General features: G+C 37.9%; 2 protein-coding genes across 2 annotated transcripts; one reads left to right on the top strand and one right to left on the bottom strand.

Annotated features, from left to right (window-relative positions):
* Positions 1-2,348: 2,348 nt before the first annotated feature.
* Positions 2,349-10,623, bottom strand: hscb (HscB mitochondrial iron-sulfur cluster cochaperone). The gene is made up of 6 exons (XM_063490365.1): positions 10,173-10,623; positions 9,981-10,077; positions 4,465-4,554; positions 4,169-4,313; positions 2,843-2,890; positions 2,349-2,694 (listed from the first exon to the last, which is right to left on the bottom strand). Exons 1-6 carry the CDS (start codon positions 10,538-10,540, stop codon positions 2,600-2,602), a joined length of 843 nt encoding a protein of 280 aa, XP_063346435.1. The 5' UTR covers positions 10,541-10,623; the 3' UTR covers positions 2,349-2,599.
* Positions 10,624-10,680: 57 nt separating this feature from the next.
* Positions 10,681-18,927, top strand: lrrc8ab (leucine rich repeat containing 8 VRAC subunit Ab). The gene is made up of 4 exons (XM_063490363.1): positions 10,681-10,801; positions 11,348-11,466; positions 14,658-16,767; positions 16,950-18,927. The coding sequence occupies exons 3-4, from the start codon at positions 14,665-14,667 to the stop codon at positions 17,223-17,225; spliced, it is 2,379 nt and encodes a 792-aa protein (XP_063346433.1). The 5' UTR covers positions 10,681-10,801; positions 11,348-11,466; positions 14,658-14,664; the 3' UTR covers positions 17,226-18,927.
* The last annotated feature ends 996 nt before the right edge of the window (positions 18,928-19,923 follow it).

The following is a 19,923-nucleotide window of genomic DNA, read 5'->3' as shown; positions in this document are numbered from 1 at the left end:
TCTATATGGAATCCTTGGGTGTTTATACTCCTTTGTTGCAAGCCAAAGATGATGTAATGAGGGATTTTTCCAGTAGGTTTCAGTCAAAAGTGCTGCAGTGGCTCACTACCTTTGCAGTTTAATGGGATTATGACAACATTGTGATATATTAATCTTGTTGTGATATTTATGCTAAGCTAATATGGAGATGAATTACGCTCTGACTACAACCAGTATTAGTCACAATTTTAGAGGCTTTTGATATTCTAAAATCGAGTGAAACACTTGCCTGGAATACAAAATAAGCATCGCCTATCATACAACTTTAGATCAGCAAAAGTATTACTTTTTATTACGCATCTCATTATTACTGCAACAGAATTTAAAGAATATTTTGAAATTTTGGGACATACACATCTGCTTTCTTGCTAAGAGTTTGACAAGAAGATTTATATCACTCTTATGTGCATCCTTTAAGTATTAAACTATAGCCAGGAGCTAGTTAACTTTACTTGCATAAATTTGGGGGAGAAAAGAGACACATTGCCTTCTGTTGCTTTGGAATCGAATCAAAGTAACAGTCTATGTGCTGTCACTGTGAAAGTACATATCCAGAACATATCATCTAGTTAAACTGTACACTGGTATTTCTGAGGATTAAAACACTGAGACACAAAGTAAAAGGCGATGGCGAGCTAATTTTATTTCTTTGGGACAAAACCAGAATAGCTATTCTTCTTTTACCCCTATATGCTAATCCAGAGATATGAAAAAAAGAGACATGGGACTTAAAATTTTGAATGTGAGAGAATTTCACAAAAACAAAAAAGGCAGAATTCACAAGTCTGAATTTTAAAAAAAAAATTATAAAACTGTGTCAAGATGTGACTGGTGATTCTAGATTAGATAACTGAACAATGCTTAAAAAATTGCTTTAAAAAATTGAGCAGACAAATACCTGGGAGATGCCAAGTTTGCACTACTTTTTTCTTGAAAACCTTTAGTTAAGCTGACCAGCTACAGGCTGGAACTTCATATTTAGTGACCACATATAACAGAGGTATCTTCCCATGTCATCGAAATCTTGAAATCAAAAAAGCTTATTTTGCCAGATGTACAACCATTACAGTAACTAAGAGGAATTCTATGTCCTGGGTCATGTAGGCCTCAATATAACAGTTGGATTAAACCAGTGCACCATAACTAGTAAACACTCCATCAGCAGCAGTACATTATGTAGTGTGCCTGAAGCTGACCTAACTCATTCCAGAAGCTGCATAGTGGTCACATGTACCTAGGTCCTTTGCCAAGCCATCCCATCCAAGTCAATTTCACAGCTCGCCTGTAGTGAGTTTTTTTCCCTTCTTTCTTCTCTTTCAAACTCAATTTCAGCGACTTCTGGGAGACAGCAGTGGCCTCACTGTTAGTCGATCACATTTTCTCATTAATTTAAAGGCACCGTAGTTGCTGTTTAATTCATTGTCTATCCATGTGCATTAAGGAAACTGCTTCGCCATAGTTTAAAAAACCCAAACAGCCTCAGACGTATGACACTGTTGTTCCAGACTTGATAAACCACCAGTCAGGATGTGTTACAGTAGGATGTTCCGGAGGACTGTCACACACAGAAAAAAGGGTAAAACTACTCATACACATACAGTTTAGTGTGTGATCCTAGTATATCTCAAATGATATTTTTCACAGGATATGTGATCTAATGGCTCTCTCAGATGAAGTGCTTCACCGCATATGTCAGAGTAGTTACACCTCTATCAGTATCTTTCTACATGTGATTTGAACTCCAATTTGTAATTACAAAATTATGAGGATTTTTCTCTATTACATTAAAAAGAATGAAAAATGAAAGCATGTGTATGTGAAGGTGCATGAATTTGCATTCTGATGCATGTACCAGTACGCTGCTGGCACAGGTGTGCAAGGACTATTTACATTCATTTTATGAGCTATAAATGACAGCGCAGGAATCTTAGGCTCATCAAATAATCGTCATTCAGTGGGGGTCATCCTGATTATCATAGCATTAAAGCGACATATGAAACAACCATTAATAATTCATAAGGTTGTCCGCCTCAATTAAGGGCTTCCTTCTGGTCCTATATCTGGCTTGTACACCAAGTATTGGTTTTCTTCATGATTGTTAAGGTGTTATGTCTCCACCTAAAGGTACTCCGAGGAACTGTGTGGGGATCGTTCATCTATGTGTGAGCCCCACATGACAAAAAGCTGAACTGATAGGCAGGATAATCATATAAACACTCAGAGCAGCATTTTAATCAGAGCCAATTATAGATCTCTGTCATATTTAATGACACATTAGGTACAAGTTGATACGATTAGGCTTGTGAAATTAGTGAAATTCAAGGGAGATACTGTACTCATCCAATTACAGACACATATCTATAGTTTTTCATTTGAAAAAAAAGCAATTATTACCATTAATGGAACTGTAGATAATGCATTACAAGTAAAGTTTTATTATTCAGCTTTAAAAATAACATTACATGCTCCCAAGATAAATGTACAACAGATTGTGCAATTCTATACAGAACATTTTAAAGTGTCAAAAATGTTTCATAAAGTGGTTTAAATAGTGAGAAAACTACAGGAATTCTGAAAGTTTTTCCTTTACTTTCTCTTCAATGTTTGCATAGTATTTCATTTGGACAAGTATTGCTTTGGCGGCCTGTAGCTCTCCTGAAAAAGAAAGAGGGTGAAAAAGGAGGTTTAATCAATGACTCACTCAGTGACTTAAAGGGAAGCTTCAACTAGATTACAAAACACACAAAGAGGAATGAGTGGGAGGAATAGACAGTGTTTCAAAGCAGCATCTGAATATTATTACCTTTACGAAGAGCAGCATCTATATGCACTGTCAAGTCTGCCAGTTTTCCTGCAGGTAAGGAAAAGACAAGTTCTATATCTGCACGTGTTTACAACATACCCCACACGTGGTGCTGTTTATTCACAGTGAAGAAATCTACTTAGAAACTGCACAGACTCTATACACATAGGTAAATCTGTCACATACTGACTTTACTGGGAGGCAATTATGACTGTTTCTGTAATGTAATGGGTCATTTGTTATGTAAAATTGGGGGCAAATTAAAAACTACTGTAGCCAGTGAAACTGTTCCCATTGGACAAGCACATTTCCTAATATCCTATGGTTTGTCCTCTTCAGAGACAAGGTTAAATTTTAATCATCCTTAAGCTCAATAAAAACTCATCAAAATCTGCAAGTTCTGCCACATGCGGCATGATGCGAGCTATACTGAATTGAATCTAAAGGCACACAATTGTATCTGCTCCATCAACCAGCAACTGGCTCTGTTTGAAAAATCCAAAACAATTGTATAGGGACATTGTCTTTAAGATAGATCTGTCTTTAATAGATAGCGGCATGTGGAGACTGCTGTCTGCCATGTATAAAGACTAAGCCGCTTGCAGTAGCAAACAGACATACATTATATACTGTGCAGTTTATTGCAGCTGAACGTTTTGCACTACAATTGACATTTAAAAATGTTTTCCTTGTGACACCTTCAGCGTGAGCAGTTTTGAATCGCAATGAGAAATTCAAAGCTGCTCACACTGCATTTACTGGGACACGAGTACATTCTTCCATAATCCAGTTTTTTTATCCGGTTCATTTTTAGTATTTATTCTGCATTAATGATTCAGAGTAATTACTGTGTATTCAGTGTATTCGTTTAATGACCTTTTCATTTACTATATTTCATTGTTCATGTCATTCTCACCTTGGATTCAATCTGCCTACATATGCACTCAACCAGTGCTGGTCTGTTTGGTTGCTGTGAAAATGGGTAAATCCCTTGCTTCTCTGTTGTATTTCTGACAAGAGTAGCTCCTTGAGGAGTGTTAGATGTAGTGCTACACTGCACTTGAGGTTACTATGGTAACCACAGGTGTTTCCAGATAGACCAGAGCTGAAATCTAAGGGATTGCAACCTTAACCCTTAAAATCAAGCATTTGTGCAGTTCAGCCATTAAGTGATTCTCATCTCTCACTTTAATAATTGACGATTTAGACTGAAGTAGATACATCTGACATGCAGAAAAACGTATATTACACATCCACTTTTGCTACATTAGGCAAACGACTTGCTAAAAATCTACTTAAGTAATGTTAAAATAACAACTTGTTTACCTTTTATATCTCGGCCAATCATAATGGCCTCTTCTGGAGTCTGTGCTTCATCGAGGGCCTCATTAATCTCCATCAGCTTCATTAGAAAATTTGAATCAGCTCCAGAGTCTGTGCCCTCTTCTATATTCATTCCCTCTAGTTCCAGCTGAAACATATGACGGGAATCTGTCAAAGGTTGCTCCTTTAGATGTAAGACACCAGTCTTGACTGTCAAATGGTGACGAACATGTGATCACACAGACAGACCTTGTAATTACAAATTTTGCTACAAGTTAAATCAGACATTTGAAACTCACCATATAAAGACCACGACTCAAAGGCTTAAGCAGAGTGCTGTATGCTTTGTTAACGAGAGCAGACTGGCTTTCTGAATACTCCTGTTCTTTCTGCAAAAGAGGGATGTGTTGTGTTAGGATTATTTCTAAGCATAGCAAGTTCAATCCAAAATCATTTATTAAAAAGGAAAAGAAAGGCTGTATTATAATGTTTTGTTTTTATTTGTATTGCTATGGATTTGAAAGAATGAACCTTTACAATATTCACAGAAAATGTGAGTGATTTTACACTTTGCAATCGCAATCTATAGCATTGTCAAAAACCTTTATGATACTGATAATTAGCTGTATGACATGCATCAACTCTTGCAGTCAAGCATTTTGGGACCCTTCAGGAGATGCAGGTGTAAGTTTGACATGACAAATGTGCGGAAACAAGATGTGAGGATTGGGTGGGAGCGGGGGTGAGAGCTCCGAAATGGTTGGCAGATCTGAGAACATTTTGCAGCTATCAGGTCTGTCGGCTCTGGTGAAAATCAATAGTCGGAAGCTCTGACCCATGGGCCCATCGTGTGAGGCTGTTTCTCTAATAACAACCAATGCAGTAGGTGGCTGCCTCATATAAGTAATGACTTTTCTATATATGATGCAAACCCCTGAGGGTGGAAGATGTCTAATTAAGAAAAAAATGGCCAGAGGTGGTGATAAATAAAACAGATTCAGTACAATATTGGACAGGTTGTGTATAAAGAAACAATTTAGGCTACCTCTCCCCTCTCACATTCTGCTGAATATGAGTTTAGCTTTCATATCATATCATGACAACATTCTGCATTTCGCTTTTCCACCTGAGTGTACAGAATAAATTACACCCAAAGCAATACATCTCCTCTCCATCTTGCATTCATAATGCTTATTCTCGTAAACTGCAATGCATTTTTCTTAATGATCTACAAGGGGGGAACTGGAAAATGGGGAGCTTTAACACTATTTACCACATTGTAAAATAACATCTAACGCATTAAAACTCTGATGCACTGGGACAAGCCTTATTTCTTTATGTGAAATTGTTAGGTAAGTGATCATCCTTACAGTCTCACCGTAAATGAGCTGTGGGCTCAATAAGATTTGGCAGGAACCTCAAACCTGACACAAAATTCTTTTTTTTTTTTAACTAAAGCAAGTGACAATTTACAAAAGAAAAGATTAAGAAAACATCAGACTTCTTTCCTAAGCATCAGTGAGTGAGTGCTTCATCAAATGACAAGTGGGAGAACCTAAATTAAACTGCTTTCCTTTTATTGTCTATTTCATGGAAAAAGATCTCTAGTGGTTTAGTATTTACCTCGCAAAGTTATGGAACTCTTAAATGTCCATTGTACAGGATTTATTGTAAGAAAAGAACATTCACAATTAAATTAGTGTTTGCACACTGGTGTATGCTCAGCTAAAAATATGATGCAAAAAAAAAAAAAAAAAACCCCGCAAAAAAACAAACAAGCAGTAAGGTGAGGGGTAGTCATACTGTTGCAAACTACACCCTCTGTGCTCGATGACACTAATATAGGTGTTCTACCTTCTGCAGTTACATAACCTACCATTTATTTTGCCTGTGGAACTTCTCTGCCCAGCCACTATGCGATTTTACCTGTACATTTGTCATTGTCAGACTCAATTTGGCTGAGTTTGTCAAAACAGCAAGCATGAGAAGGCACTGGTTTGTATATTTGCTGAGTCTGGGATATTTACATAAGTTAATTACATCAGAAATTTGCTACCTGTTTAATATCCTTTAAATATAACTGACAAAAACTTAATTAAAAATTCTGAAATTTAGAAAACAACAATCTGGAAACTAAATGAAAATGAATTGTATTTAAAAGCAAAAACATTTAAACAAATGAACAAAGTATAACTCTGCTTCAACAACAAAGAACTATATAATGACATAACCTTAATGTCAGCTGCATTCTGTGTGCTCGTCTGGAAGGGAACAGAATCCCAGCCTTAGTCCTACATACTGCTCCTTATTAAATGTTAATGAACAAAAAAAAAGTATGCCACAGAGTGACATTTCCTGGCTTTTTTATGGCTAAAGTTCCAAAAATAATGCAAGTGATAGGTTTTTCCAAGATATCCTCTCCCCTTGGTACATATCTTTATCTTTCAGTCTCTAAATTTGCTGTCTCTCAGCACAAGCTGAAATACCCCTGATGACATCACAGCAAAATTGTGTCATTTTTCTTCAACTTGTCAAAACTCTTCCAGAGCAATAGACAATATCATCCTATTTGTAGCTGGGGGGAAAAAAAACAAACAAAACAAAAATACTGCAGTGCTACTGTACACCACCGCAGTGGATTTTAGATTAAACAATCAGAGGCACAAAAAAATTTGGAAAACTGATGATATAACTTTAAATATGAGAATGATTTTTAATACGTGGACAAAAATTCTCTTCTGATGACTGCCTGAAGTCCAGAAAACATGGACATCACCAAATGCTGTTTCTCCCATTGAGACCCTCTGCTAGTCTTAACTACTCACTTCCTGCTTGTTTGTACGTCTCTCCCTTCCATTTTATCTTCATTTACTGAAAAGCATGCTCTTCTATGTTGAGATCAGGTGACTCACTTGGCCATTGAAGATTATCCCATTCTTTTGCCTTGAGAAATTCTTGGGTTGCATTTGCAGTATGCTTATCTGTTATGTGCTGTCTGATTTGCTGTATTTGGGTGAATGTGAGCAGAAACTACAGCCCTGTACACTTGAGAATACATCCTGCTACTTCTGGTAGCGGTTGCTTGATCAGTAAACACTTGTGGGGCATATTATGTCCCTCCCATAACACTGCATACAGTGGCTTGCAAAAGTATTCGGCCCCTTGAACTTTTCCACATTTTCTCACATTACAGCCACAAACATGAATCAATTTTATTGGAACTCCACGTGAAAGACCAATACAAAGTGGTGTACACGTGAGAAGTGGAATGAAAATCATACATGATTCCAAACATTTTTTACAAATAAATAACTGCAAAGTGGGGTGTGCGTAATTATTCGGACCCCTGAGTCAATACTTTGTAGAACCACCTTTTGCTGCAATTACAGCTGCCAGTCTCTTAGGGTATGTCTCTACCAGTCTTTCTTCTTGCCACTCTTCCATAAAGGCCAACTTTGTGCAGTGCACGACTAATAGTTGTCCTATGGACAGATTCCCCCACCTGAGCTGTAGATCTCTGCAGCTCGTCCAGAGTCACCATGGGCCTCTTGGCTGCATTTCTGATCAGCGCTCTCCTTGTTCGGCCTGTGAGTTTAGGTGGACGGCCTTGTCTTGGTAGGTTTACAGTTGTGCCATACTCCTTCCATTTCTGAATGATCGCTTGAACAGTGCTCCGTGGGATGTTCAAGGCTTGGGAAATCTTTTTGTAGCCTAAGCCTGCTTTAAATTTCTATATTACTTTATCCCTGACCTGCCTGGTGTCTAAATCCAATCGAGAATCTGTGGCAAGATCTGAAAAGTGCCATTCACAAACGCTGTCCATCTAATCTGACTGAGCTGGAGCTGTTTTGCAAAGAAGAATGGGCAAGAATTTCAGTCTCTAGATGTGCAAAGCTGGTAGAGACATACCCTAAGAGACTGGCAGCTGTAATTGCAGCAAAAGGTGGTTCTACAAAGTATTGACTCAGGGGGCTGAATAGTTACGCACACCCCACTTTTCAGTTATTTATTTGTAAAAAATGTTTGGAATCATGTATGATTTTGGTTCCACTTCTCACATGTACACCACTTTGTATTGGTCTTTCACGTGGAGTTCCAATAAAATTGATTCATGTTTGTGGCTGTAATGTGAGAAAATGTGGAAAAGTTCAAGGGGGCCGAATACTTTTGCAAGCCACTGTATACCATGTTTGGCAGATGATGAGCCATTTCTCTTCCTATTATGACTTCCTTGTTCTTGAGTGTAACCAGTGTTTTTTTGTTGGTGTTGTCTTGTTGTAAACCATCTACTATAGTTGCCTTATATTGGTCCATCAAGGCTTTTAGTGTTATTCAGCTGGCCAGTGCTTTCCTAATTTTTCCTTTTCTTTTTTCATTATTATGGTGACCCTATTTACTTGCAGCAATCTGACATCATATTAAGAACTCCAGTGAAAATCCACTAGATATTAGTTCAAAACTTTGAATGAATGTCAGATATTATATCTACTTAAAGTTTTATAAAATACACAAAGAATCAACCTCACCCTCACCATGACTGTGATTGTCAATCAACTGTCCAATTACTTATGAGCATCTGAAAATGCCAAAGCAGGTAATGCAATACTTTTTATTAAACTCTTTGAATCAAAGTTGAAAGTCTGCATTTCAGTGTCATTTTGACAGTTTTAAACATCTTAAATCTACCTTTGGTGGTGTACAGAGGCCAAATTAAAAAGACTGTGACATGGACCTTCCTTAGTGTAATTAAAATTTATATAATGAGTCAGTATACACAAACACAATCAGGACTGTTTTGACAATGAAGTAATTGTTTCAGTGATCTTGTTAAGCCAAACCGTCCAAATTTATTTGACTAATAAAGAAAATACTCCGCATATAAAACATCTTAATAGTCACAAGATCTTACCCCCTTTTTTCACTCTATTATTTTCAGGGGAACAATCTCAGCTACTTACTTTTCCTAATCTATCCAAATAGACTCCTAAGTCACAATTTAGCAGCTTGTGATGAAACCTTTTATCCTGGTGGGAGTTAGAAAGTTTCCATTCATAAGGCAAGATGAGTAATTGAATGAAAACTTTCTAAACCAAAGTTAACTTTTGCTTTCTTAACCTGTATAAATATTTAATATATTTAATATACCTCTGTTTTTCTTATTTTAGATTTTGCAGTTATAATGTAAAATGTTTTGGAACGCAGGTCCTAGTAGGCACTTTTACATTTCACAGCAGGAAAAGCACTAGTTTAATTATCAACATAAATAACATAAAGTCATGTTGGCTTACCAGAGTTGCCTCCTGGTTTTCATAGCTGAAATAAGCAGCCATGAATCCCTTCAGATATACTGATGCAATTCAACATGTAAAGCTGTTTATACTACTAGATGTGTCCATTTATACACCATTTCCATCCCCCCGACCCCCCTTTTTTATACCCCTTTTTTATTTTTCCCTGAGAAACAAATGCTTGTTCATCTACACTGCTATTTAGTTTCAATTCCTTAAACTTGCTTCCTATGCCTTGAGCTTGCTTGGTAGCTTAACACAGATCAAGTTCCCTAACCAGGCCCTACATTTGTCAGTGTCTTTTAGCAAGCCCATCTTTCTTACTTTGCCCAGAGTTACTCCCATGGCCAAGTCACAATGAATTATCATGACAAAACAAAAATGCACACACAAGTGGACAAATGGGGAGAAGGGGTCAGACCCAATTTCCTGTGTCACAGGGCGACTAATAGAAAGGAAAGTGTTCTCTGACTCATAGACCATCTCACTCAGCAGATCTCTATTCCCCTTACATTCCCCCTGCCTACCACAGATTTCTGGCTGAAGTTGTCTGGATGAAGAGACCGCTGGAGCTGCAAGTATGTTTTCTGCAGCTTTTGTGTGTCCAGTGTGAATGTGTAGTCACTGAAAAAGGTAACACATGATAAAATGAATAGATTGGATTCATTTGGAAAACCTTTTAAGATGGTGGCATATGTTAAGGTAAACAAGAAACTCACCAATCCATGATCTTGAAGTAGGATGTCCCTTCTACAGGGGGCTGCACTGCTTTGCATGACACGCAGAAAAATGCAGGTCTTTTGTCAAGAAGATGCTTACAGTTCCAACAGTTCAATTTAATTTGACTTGTGCAGCAATTCCTGGGTGAAGCGGATTGATTAGTGCAGTAAAACAGCTCTCTCCCCTGTCTGAGTGCTCTGAAGTTCATGTTACTGTGCCATGTGCCCTTCCTGTGGAGGCTGGTAGACATACAGTAAGCTGTACATGTAACAGCTTTAGAAACAAGCACTCGGTTGGTGGTTAGCCAGCTTGGGTGCAGTACAGCCCGGGATGAGCCAACAATCCTCAAAGAGTTGACAGACAACATTTCTGGAATTAAAATGCACTACTCGCTGTCGTGCACTCAATAAATACACAAAATGTTCGCTGTCAAAACACATCTCTTTCCGGAAAAACAAACGAAGAAGAGCGTTCTTCTTCTACGTTTTGTAACACTGTCACACTGCCGCTGCTCGGTGGGTTTCGAGTTCTTGATGGAAAACCAACAGCTAGCTGGCAACAGCAAACGCAATTTGTGAGGAACTATTGATAAAGTAGCCTTAGTTTTGGACGCAGCACACCAATTGAAGTAAGCTGAACACCTCACAAAATTTTCAGTGTTTGTTAGTAGTGTACTAGTGTCGTTTTAGGTGCGGCTTTTGCCGAGGATGTAACGATAACAAGAACCCCTGGTCTGCATGTAGCTAGCTTAGCTCACTAGCTGAACAGTATAGCTTAGTTTGCGAACATGTCTTAACAACAAAATGCCTTTATTCGTGGTCGGTACTGACAAATAAGCTGGTTGTTGTCAGATTCCAGTTCACGCCCTTAAAACAGCGTTTCGTGTTATTTAAGGGCACATGTAAAGGAAAAAAAGCACCCGGGTTTAACTTTATGTTTAGTAGCTTGCTCAGCTAGCTAGGTGACAAAGGCATCCCATGTTTTGGTTATGAGCGGTGACAAAAACAAATTCAAACTAGCTTATTTTTTATTATTATTATAAACAATCACTCATTTAAGAAGCATCAGCTTAAAACATCACTTAATGCACGCTTGCGTAACTTTAATTGCCTTTTTCAGAAAGTCTAGAAAACTGCATTTTCATACCAAGTGGGTTTTTTTTTTTCTCTTTCAGATTCAACTGCATTCTGATAAAAGAGGCAATGCTTCATGAAGAGTTCTGGATACTCAGTGAGTGGTTAGTCCGCCAGGGACATCATCAGGCACTGGAGCACAGATAACACCTCCAAACTTGTGAGTTTATTGACTAAGAGTACTTGTTGCTGCTTCATCGTCCATCCATACAGGCGGTCGCAATACAACAGCTGCTAGCTGTGTGAAGAAAAAAAAATTCTCTGAACACTGGCCAGTCTAAATATGCTTATTTGGCCAAGAATCAGACTAGGCGTCTCGACTATTTGTCATTACAGTTTCCTACCAAAGTACAAGCTCTGTGATGAATGCCAGGTCTTGATTCTTGTTGTGTGTGTGTGTGTGTGTGTGTGTGTGTGTGTGTGTGTGTGTGTGTGTGTTTGTGTTTTTGGGAGGGTGCAAAAGGTGACGGTAGAGTATTCCAGAGAGACACTTGTTGGAGACAGCAGCTTCTATAAGGTAAACAGGATCTTTTCCTGAAGGTCGAGGGAGGTACTTCTCAAGGCCCCCACAGACAATACTCTGGGTATTATTAACGGAAACCGCTAAGAATAGAGAGCAGGGGAGCAAGGTGGCTCCTCTGGCGGTCACGTTGTTTGGGTTAAACAAGCCAAAACGGAACATCTTCTTAAGAAGAGTGACTTCTCGAGCTTTCATGCTGGGTGTGGCAATTTAGAGGGCTTTATCTGGCTCTGATGTACAGCAGAGGTAAGGGAGATTAGTTGTGGATTGCTCTTGGCTGTTTATGTATGGAGGACTTGTGCTTTACAATTAGAATTTGTAAGTAAAACAAATTTTCATACCTAATAGGACATTGTTAACCTATCATTTTACATAAGTTATGTATTATGTGACTTTTTTTATTTTGGATTTTTTAAGGCAGTGCATGATTTTGGCTGGTCCAGCAATATCCCCCAGACAATGCATTATCTACCTACTAAAGGAGAGAGTCTCTGTATGTTTGTGTGTCTGTTCTTCACTTTTCTCAAACATTCATCATAAGGAAGGTGATATATCCTAGTATTGGGGCAAAAATTTTCCTGCAATGCATTTTTGTTCTAATTGCAAATAAATAAATACATACATACATACATACATACATACATGTATTTACTCAGACATACATGTCTGAGTAATCATGTCTGGTATGTCATTACTTGTGTTTCATAAGTTTGTCAGTTATATTTGGATGATGAATTGATTTTGTGTTAATCAGCTGACTTCACTTTGTGTGATCTAAAATTTTTGAGGAGATATTACTTTTTATTGGAGTTTGACTAATCTATTCATGTTTCTTCTTTCTGAAGGAAAAATTGTATCAGAAAGTATATTGGAATCGGATCAGATTTTTTTGAATCACCAAATACTGGTATTAGTATTAGTACAACCAATACAAAACTAATAGCAAAGAAACGATGAACAATGTTAAACGATGATTCAAAGGGTTTAATAAAAAGTGTTGGATTACCTGTTTTGGCATGTTCAGATGCTCACAAGTTACTCCTTTAACAATGTTAAAGGAGTAATTAGCAGTCGGGCGCCTCCAAAGTAGCATTGCTTTGGCTACAGCATTTTTCTCTTTGGATCCTCCTTGGGCTGGCTTAATTATCTTTACTGTCACCTTTGTGTTAATACCTACATACTAAAAGAAGCATCTTGAGTGTGCCCTTGTTAGAGTATGGGTTTGTGTCATTTTGTGGGACTGTAGCATAAGGTTTATGTTGTTAACTCATGGTAATGTGACAGTGTACGTTATGTCATACCACCTTGTTAATAATGCAAAAGTTATATAATGAGCAGTGTAAGGAATTCCTTTCTTCAACGAGTAAATATGTAACGAAATGAATTCATTTTTAATTTCGGTGACTGTGTCCTCAGCAGCTTAGTAAGGCTGTCTGTGTGTATCTTCCATCCAATGTGAAATTGTCTCACATGCTGGATTATGAGCAACTCCACTATCTGTTATATCACGGTTGTGATGTAAATGAATGAGTAATGAAAGTCGAGTTTCTGTTTAATTATTTAGCAATGGTTATTACATTAACATGTGTATGTGCTTTGTTCAGTGAATGTATTCGTGGCCACCCCACCATAAGAACAATTTAAATCTGTGGGTAACTGTTCAAAATTCACCTTTTGAGGTTGGCTTCACATTTAAATGATAAATGAACTGGTACTTATATAGTGCTTTTCTACTCAATTTGAACACTCCGAATGCTTTCTTTCAACAAGTCTCATTCACTCAAGCACACGCACATCCATACAGCACTTTTTATCTAATGTAAAAAGCATGAGTGAGTGGGCAACTTGTGTTCAGTGTGTTTTCCAAGGATACTTTAGCGATACTGTTTTCCCTTAAAGAAGTCATTTTGTGACTTACTCATGCTCTCGTAAATTACGTTCCACATACAATTAAATTCAAATGTTTCTGAACTTGAGTGCCAAAATCTTTTAATATGCATTGAAAACCCTGCCTCATTAATTGGCTCCATTACTTGTATAGGCCAAAAACCCCATGTTAAACAGATGGATGAATCTCATGTTGTCTCATCACTGTGTTATTGTAGGGTCTTTATCTTACAATGTAAAGTGCCTTGAGGTGGCTGTTGTTGTGCCTGTTTTAGTTTTGGTACTCAGATTTTGTGTTATAATCAGCATCAGAATAGAGAAGTGGAAGTTATGTGTTATTACTGCTGATGAACAGTAATAATACAACCTCTCACGATTAACAAGTGTGAAATTACTGCCTACCTAACTTAGTCATTTATCACGTTTACATCCTGCATACATATTGAAGGCAGCTGTTTCTTTGCCTGCATGTTTAGGCAGCCCATTAATACTTCACCTTAATCTTGTAGGAGTAATTTAAGACGCAGATAAATTTACTTTATATTTTATTGATTGCCATTTGGCGCTAACATTTGAAATGACTTGTCTGGTATGACAGTCCTTTGAAAGCAAGATTAATTGAGCCTGCTTAACAATAGGTAAATCAATAACATGGTAGTCCACCAAGTAAAGTTAAACACCAAAGTCTTTGTCACAATCGCTATTCATTACTCTTGACAGCCTTCAAATTAACCATGGTCAGTGTTCTGATGTGTGCCCTTGTTAGTTAGAATTATAGTATTGATTTCTCTGCTAGGTTTTGTGTCGTCGTTTAGGCAAAGGTTGCTTAAGCATTACTGTGAAGGAGCGTTTAATTTGTAAACAGACATTTCTGTATTGTTCTGATGTTTGACAGGGGTCTTTAATTCAATACATCACTGTCTACATTCTCTATGTTCCCACAGATAAACCATGATCCCCATCACAGAGCTGCGGTACTTTGTGGACACACAGCCAGCATACCGCATCCTGAAACCTTGGTGGGATGTCTTCACCGACTATATCTCCATTGTCATGCTCATGATTTCTGTTTTTGGGGGAACACTGCAGGTCACCCAGGACAAGATGATCTGCTTGCCCTGCAAATGGGTGGTCAATGAAACCTGCAAGAAGAACTTCAATTCAAGCATCACATCATCAGTGCCCAAAGGGATCCAGTATGATTTGGACCGCCACCAGTACAATTATGTTGATGCTGTCTGCTATGAAAATACATTGCACTGGTTTGCCAAGTATTTCCCCTACCTAGTATTACTCCACACCCTTATTTTTCTAGCTTGCAGCAACTTTTGGTTTAAGTTTCCACGGACTAGCTCCAAGCTAGAACACTTTGTATCTATCTTGCTAAAATGCTTCGATTCTCCGTGGACAACAAGGGCACTATCAGAGACAGTGGTTGAGGAAAGTGACCCAAAACCAGTGAAAATGAATGGCTCAATGGACCACAAGGAATCTGTAATAAGTGAGGATGTTGAAGCAAGTGTTCCTATGCTTCAAAGGACAAAATCACGCTTTGAGCAGGGCATTGTAGATAGAACGGAAACAGGAGTTTTAGACAAGAAAGAGGGTGAACAGGCAAAAGCTCTGTTTGAAAAAGTGAAGAAGTTCCGCATACACGTGGAAGAAGGAGACATTGTATACAGACTGTACATACGCCAGACTATTATCAAAGTCATCAAGTTTATTTTGATAATCTGCTACACAGGGTATTATGTGCATGATATTCAATTTAGTGTTGACTGTTCTGTAAATATAGAGAGCCTGACCGGTTACAGCGTGTACCGTTGTGCTCACCCACTCGCTACACTTTTTAAAATCTTAGCGTGTTTCTACATTAGTTTAGTGGTGGTGTATGGTTTGATCTGCATGTACACGCTTTGCTGGATGCTTCGGCGCTCCCTAAAGAAGTACTCCTTTGAGTCAATCCGGGAAGAGAGCAGCTACAGTGACATACCCGATGTGAAGAATGACTTTGCATTCATGTTGCACATGATAGATCAGTATGATCCTCTGTACTCAAAACGCTTTGCCGTGTTCCTCTCAGAAGTAAGCGAAAATAAGCTGAGGCAACTCAACCTCAACAACGAGTGGACACTGGACAAACTCAGGCAGAGGATAACTAAGAACTCTCAGGAGAAGTTGGAGTTGCACCTTTTCATGCTTAGTGGCATTCCAGATACAGTGTTCGATCTGATGGAGTTGGAGGTTCTTAAACTGGAGCTAATCCCAGATGTTACCATTCCCCCAATCATTGCTCAGCTGGTTAACCTGCGAGAGATGTGGCTTTATCACACCCCAGCCAAAATAGAAGCTCCAGCTTTGGCTTTTTTGCGTGAAAATTTAAAGTCTCTGCATATCAAGTTCACCGACATCAAAGAAATCCCCTTATGGATCTACAGTTTGAAGAATCTCAGTGAGCTTCATCTGACAGGGAATCTCAGTGCTGAGAACAACCCTTACATCGTCATTGATGGGCTCCGGGAGCTCAAGAGACTCAAAGTGCTTCGTCTGAAGAGCAATCTCACCAAGCTACCTCAAGTGGTCACTGATGTGGGCATGCACCTCCAGAAATTGTCCATCAATAATGAAGGAACCAAGCTCATGGTGCTCAATAGTCTAAAAAAGATGGTAAATCTGACAGAACTAGAGCTTATTCGCTGTGATCTTGAACGCATACCACACTCAATCTTCAGTTTACACAACTTGCAAGAGATTGACCTGAAGGATAACAACCTGAAAACCATTGAGGAGATCATCAGCTTCCAGCATCTTCATCGGTTGGTCTGCCTTAAGCTCTGGTACAACCAGATTGCCTACATTCCTATTCAGATTGGCACCCTGAACAACCTGGAGAAGCTGTACCTGAACAGAAACAAGATTGAGAAGATCCCCAGCCAGTTGTTCTATTGCCGCAAGCTGCGCATCTTGGATTTGAGCCATAACAACCTAATCTATATCCCAACAGATATTGGCTTCCTCCAAAATCTTCAATACATGGCAGTGACAGCCAATAGGGTAAGTGATGTAATAAGCATAGTTTCCAACCATTTTAATATTATCCTAATTATAGATTGGAGTTTATCCACAATGCTTTATTTGTATTATTTATTTGCTGATAAAAGAATAAATGAACTTAGAAGTCATAATTTCTTTCCTTTTCTTTCCCAATGGAAAATTCCTTGTTCTTTAAAATACAGATTGAGAACCTGCCTAATGAACTGTTCCAGTGCAAGAAGCTTCGCACTTTGAACTTGGGAAACAATTGCCTGCAGTCTCTACCATCACGATTTGGAGAGTTGACTGCATTGACACAACTAGAGCTTAGAGGAAATCGCCTAGAGTGTCTGCCGGTGGAACTTGGAGAGTGCCGACAGCTGAAGAGAACTGGTCTTGTGGTGGAAGAGGACTTGTTCAACACACTGCCCACAGAGGTCAAGGAACAGTTGTGGAAAGCAGACAAAGAACAAGCTTAAAAAACAGGTTTGCATCTGCAAGTACAGATACTGATCTACTGGCTCTGGACCTACAAGTTGGTCCCAGATGCTTGCCATAACAGGCAGTATTCCTGCTGCATTGTGCCGTTTCTAAGTTTGGGCATCAAGAACCAGTGCCAGATTGGTAGGACCAAAATCCTGGCAATTTCTGGCTGTCTTCTTAGTCTATTTGATTTATTAATTCCTTCACAAAAAACTTCTCAGGCCTTTACATTATAATTCAGTAATGATGCTTTTTAGCAATAATGTAGTTTGAATCTTGTGTTTACATTTTTATGCCTCTCGATTATGGTATAGAAGACAGCGTATGCAACACTCAGAGCCAGTTTTACTAAAAAGAAAAATACCACTGATCAATACTAAAAAAAATAAGGTTTAATACATTAAAATATTTTGTCAGGTGTTCCAGTTTGAAGGCACAATGAGATGGCAAAATTACTTCCAAGACATCTTTATTTCTGTATATAGACGATAATCACCTGTTTTGAGTTACAAAGATACTATTGAGAGTGATTTGATAGTATGACTTAACAAAACAGTAATAACTATAGATGAGTGGAGTATGATTATACTGAGAGCCTTGTACCTAAAGGTGGTTTACAAAGTGGGAAGAAGAAGGCCATTGAGGACACGGTTAGTATTGTAGCGCTAAAGGGCTTTTTGTTGGTTGGTTGGCTGATCATCTTTTGATACTAGAATAGACAATTTGGCAGAATGGAGGGTTCGGTTCCCTCTTTCTATGGAAAGATGTGTGTTTGACCTAGTGCTTAAGGAAAAGCAATTATTCTGCTGCATATCACTTATTGCACTAGCATTAAAATGGCATTAGTGAAGCTTATCAGAATACCCAAACCTTACTGCTAGTATATCTTTAATGGAAAATAACATTTTCACAAAAAAGTATATATGTTTGCAATAACTTGCACATAACAAAATAAAATGCGGGGGAATGCTTAAAGATTTTGAATGAGATGAGTCATGTCTGCCTCACAGGAATTCAGATTAAGTTTATACAGAATGACAGTGGTGAAATTAAAATGGAGCCTGAAAGTATTTGTAATATGTCTGTCAAACGTAGAGGCTTAAATGAGATTGGGGCTTTTTTTTGTTTTTGTAGCAGATGTAAAAAGAATCACTGGTGATAAGCAATGATAGCTCAATAGCTACAAATAAGAAAGACCAGACATGTCATCATGTCTTTAAATGTACTTTTTAAGCACCTAGCCTCATGTTCATTTTAGTTTGTTTCTATAACATTGTAATATTATATTTTCTACCCTAATAGGACTCAAATTCTGTTACTTTATTATTACTGGACTGCATTAGTGTGCAATGTTCAGTGAAGAAGCTGCTCACCTATGTGTGAGAAAACACACATCCTAAATGTTAAATGTTGGAAATGTTACATATTACTCACTGAGGTGAGGATAAAAGTCTCTTTTACTGTTTTCTGCTGATATTAAAAAGCTAGTAGTAAAGAAATTTGAAATTTTACTTCTACAGAATCAATCTACATTCCAATTAAATGAAAAGAAAATGAAGTAAATCTTACAAGTCGATCAGATTAGTTGCCTTATTTTCTCCTCTCATTGTCATGCATTGATTGTTATATTTCTGTTGTCTGGTCAGATGAAAATTGTTAGTTTTTCAAAGTGCACCATAATAGTCAACCCCAGATAGCGATGGAGCTTTTGTTGTCATAGTTTCCTTTTTTTTTTTTTTTTTTTTTTTTTTTTTTTTTTTTTTTTGGGGGGGGGGGGGGGGGGGGGGGGGGGCACTTCTTGCAAAATTTTCAGAAGTGACCATGCTTGACACTTAATATGTCTTAAGGTGATTTCCCACCCCAACACACACCCAGTTTCTGTTTTTCTTGTAACCTCACCTTGTGATATTGAGTATGGTTAAATGTTGGTTTAAATCTGCTCACCAGTTTTGTTCCTCACTATTAACAACTACTGCAAAGAGTCGGGGTCAGCAGAGAGCAAACCTTGTAATTTAAACTGTCTGGTAAAACTTCTACAAGGCTGTACCTAGCTGTTGAGTTTAGATTCTGGTTACTGAAGATGCACAAAGTGTAGTTTATTATTAATGTTTTATTATTATTTATTTATTTTATTTTGGTTTTTTTTTAAAGCTCATCCGTCCAAAAGACCGTTGAGCTTATGCCAGGCATCCATGGTGTATTGTTCATTCACAAGACAGTATTAGTCACAATATAATCAAGCTTGCACACGCAATCACCCAATGAATCTTCACCTAAATTGTGCTCAAGATCAAGGTTATTTGTTGTTTTATGGGCAATAACCTCTGAGTTGTGATGGATCGGGTGTCAGATAAGCTACTATGTCATTGATGTTCTGGGTTTTGGGGAAGGGTTTTATTTGTTTGTTGTTTTTATACCTGTCTTTGTTTTAGTACCAGATGTATTTCTTGCAGAAACAAGTTCCTGTTAAGGAAAAGAAAAGATATGTTTTTTTGTTTTGTTTTTTAAATCAATAATCAGACTTAATTGGAAGTAACCAGTGCATTCTTTTTCTCAAAATATAAACTTTATTTCTCACAGTTAAAAGCATATTTAATCTTCACTAGTTTTTAATTAAGAAAGAGAGATTTTTAGGTAAAGGTTTACTTGTTTTTGCTCAATTGAGAGTGACTGTTCTGTATTTTTGTTTTGACA

The sequence above is a fragment of the Pelmatolapia mariae genome, linkage group LG12 (genome assembly GCF_036321145.2).
Source record: "Pelmatolapia mariae isolate MD_Pm_ZW linkage group LG12, Pm_UMD_F_2, whole genome shotgun sequence".
NCBI lineage: Eukaryota > Metazoa > Chordata > Actinopteri > Cichliformes > Cichlidae > Pelmatolapia > Pelmatolapia mariae.
The sequence above is the reverse complement of the archived record's forward strand: the minus strand, read 5'-3'. Positions and strand labels throughout refer to the sequence as shown.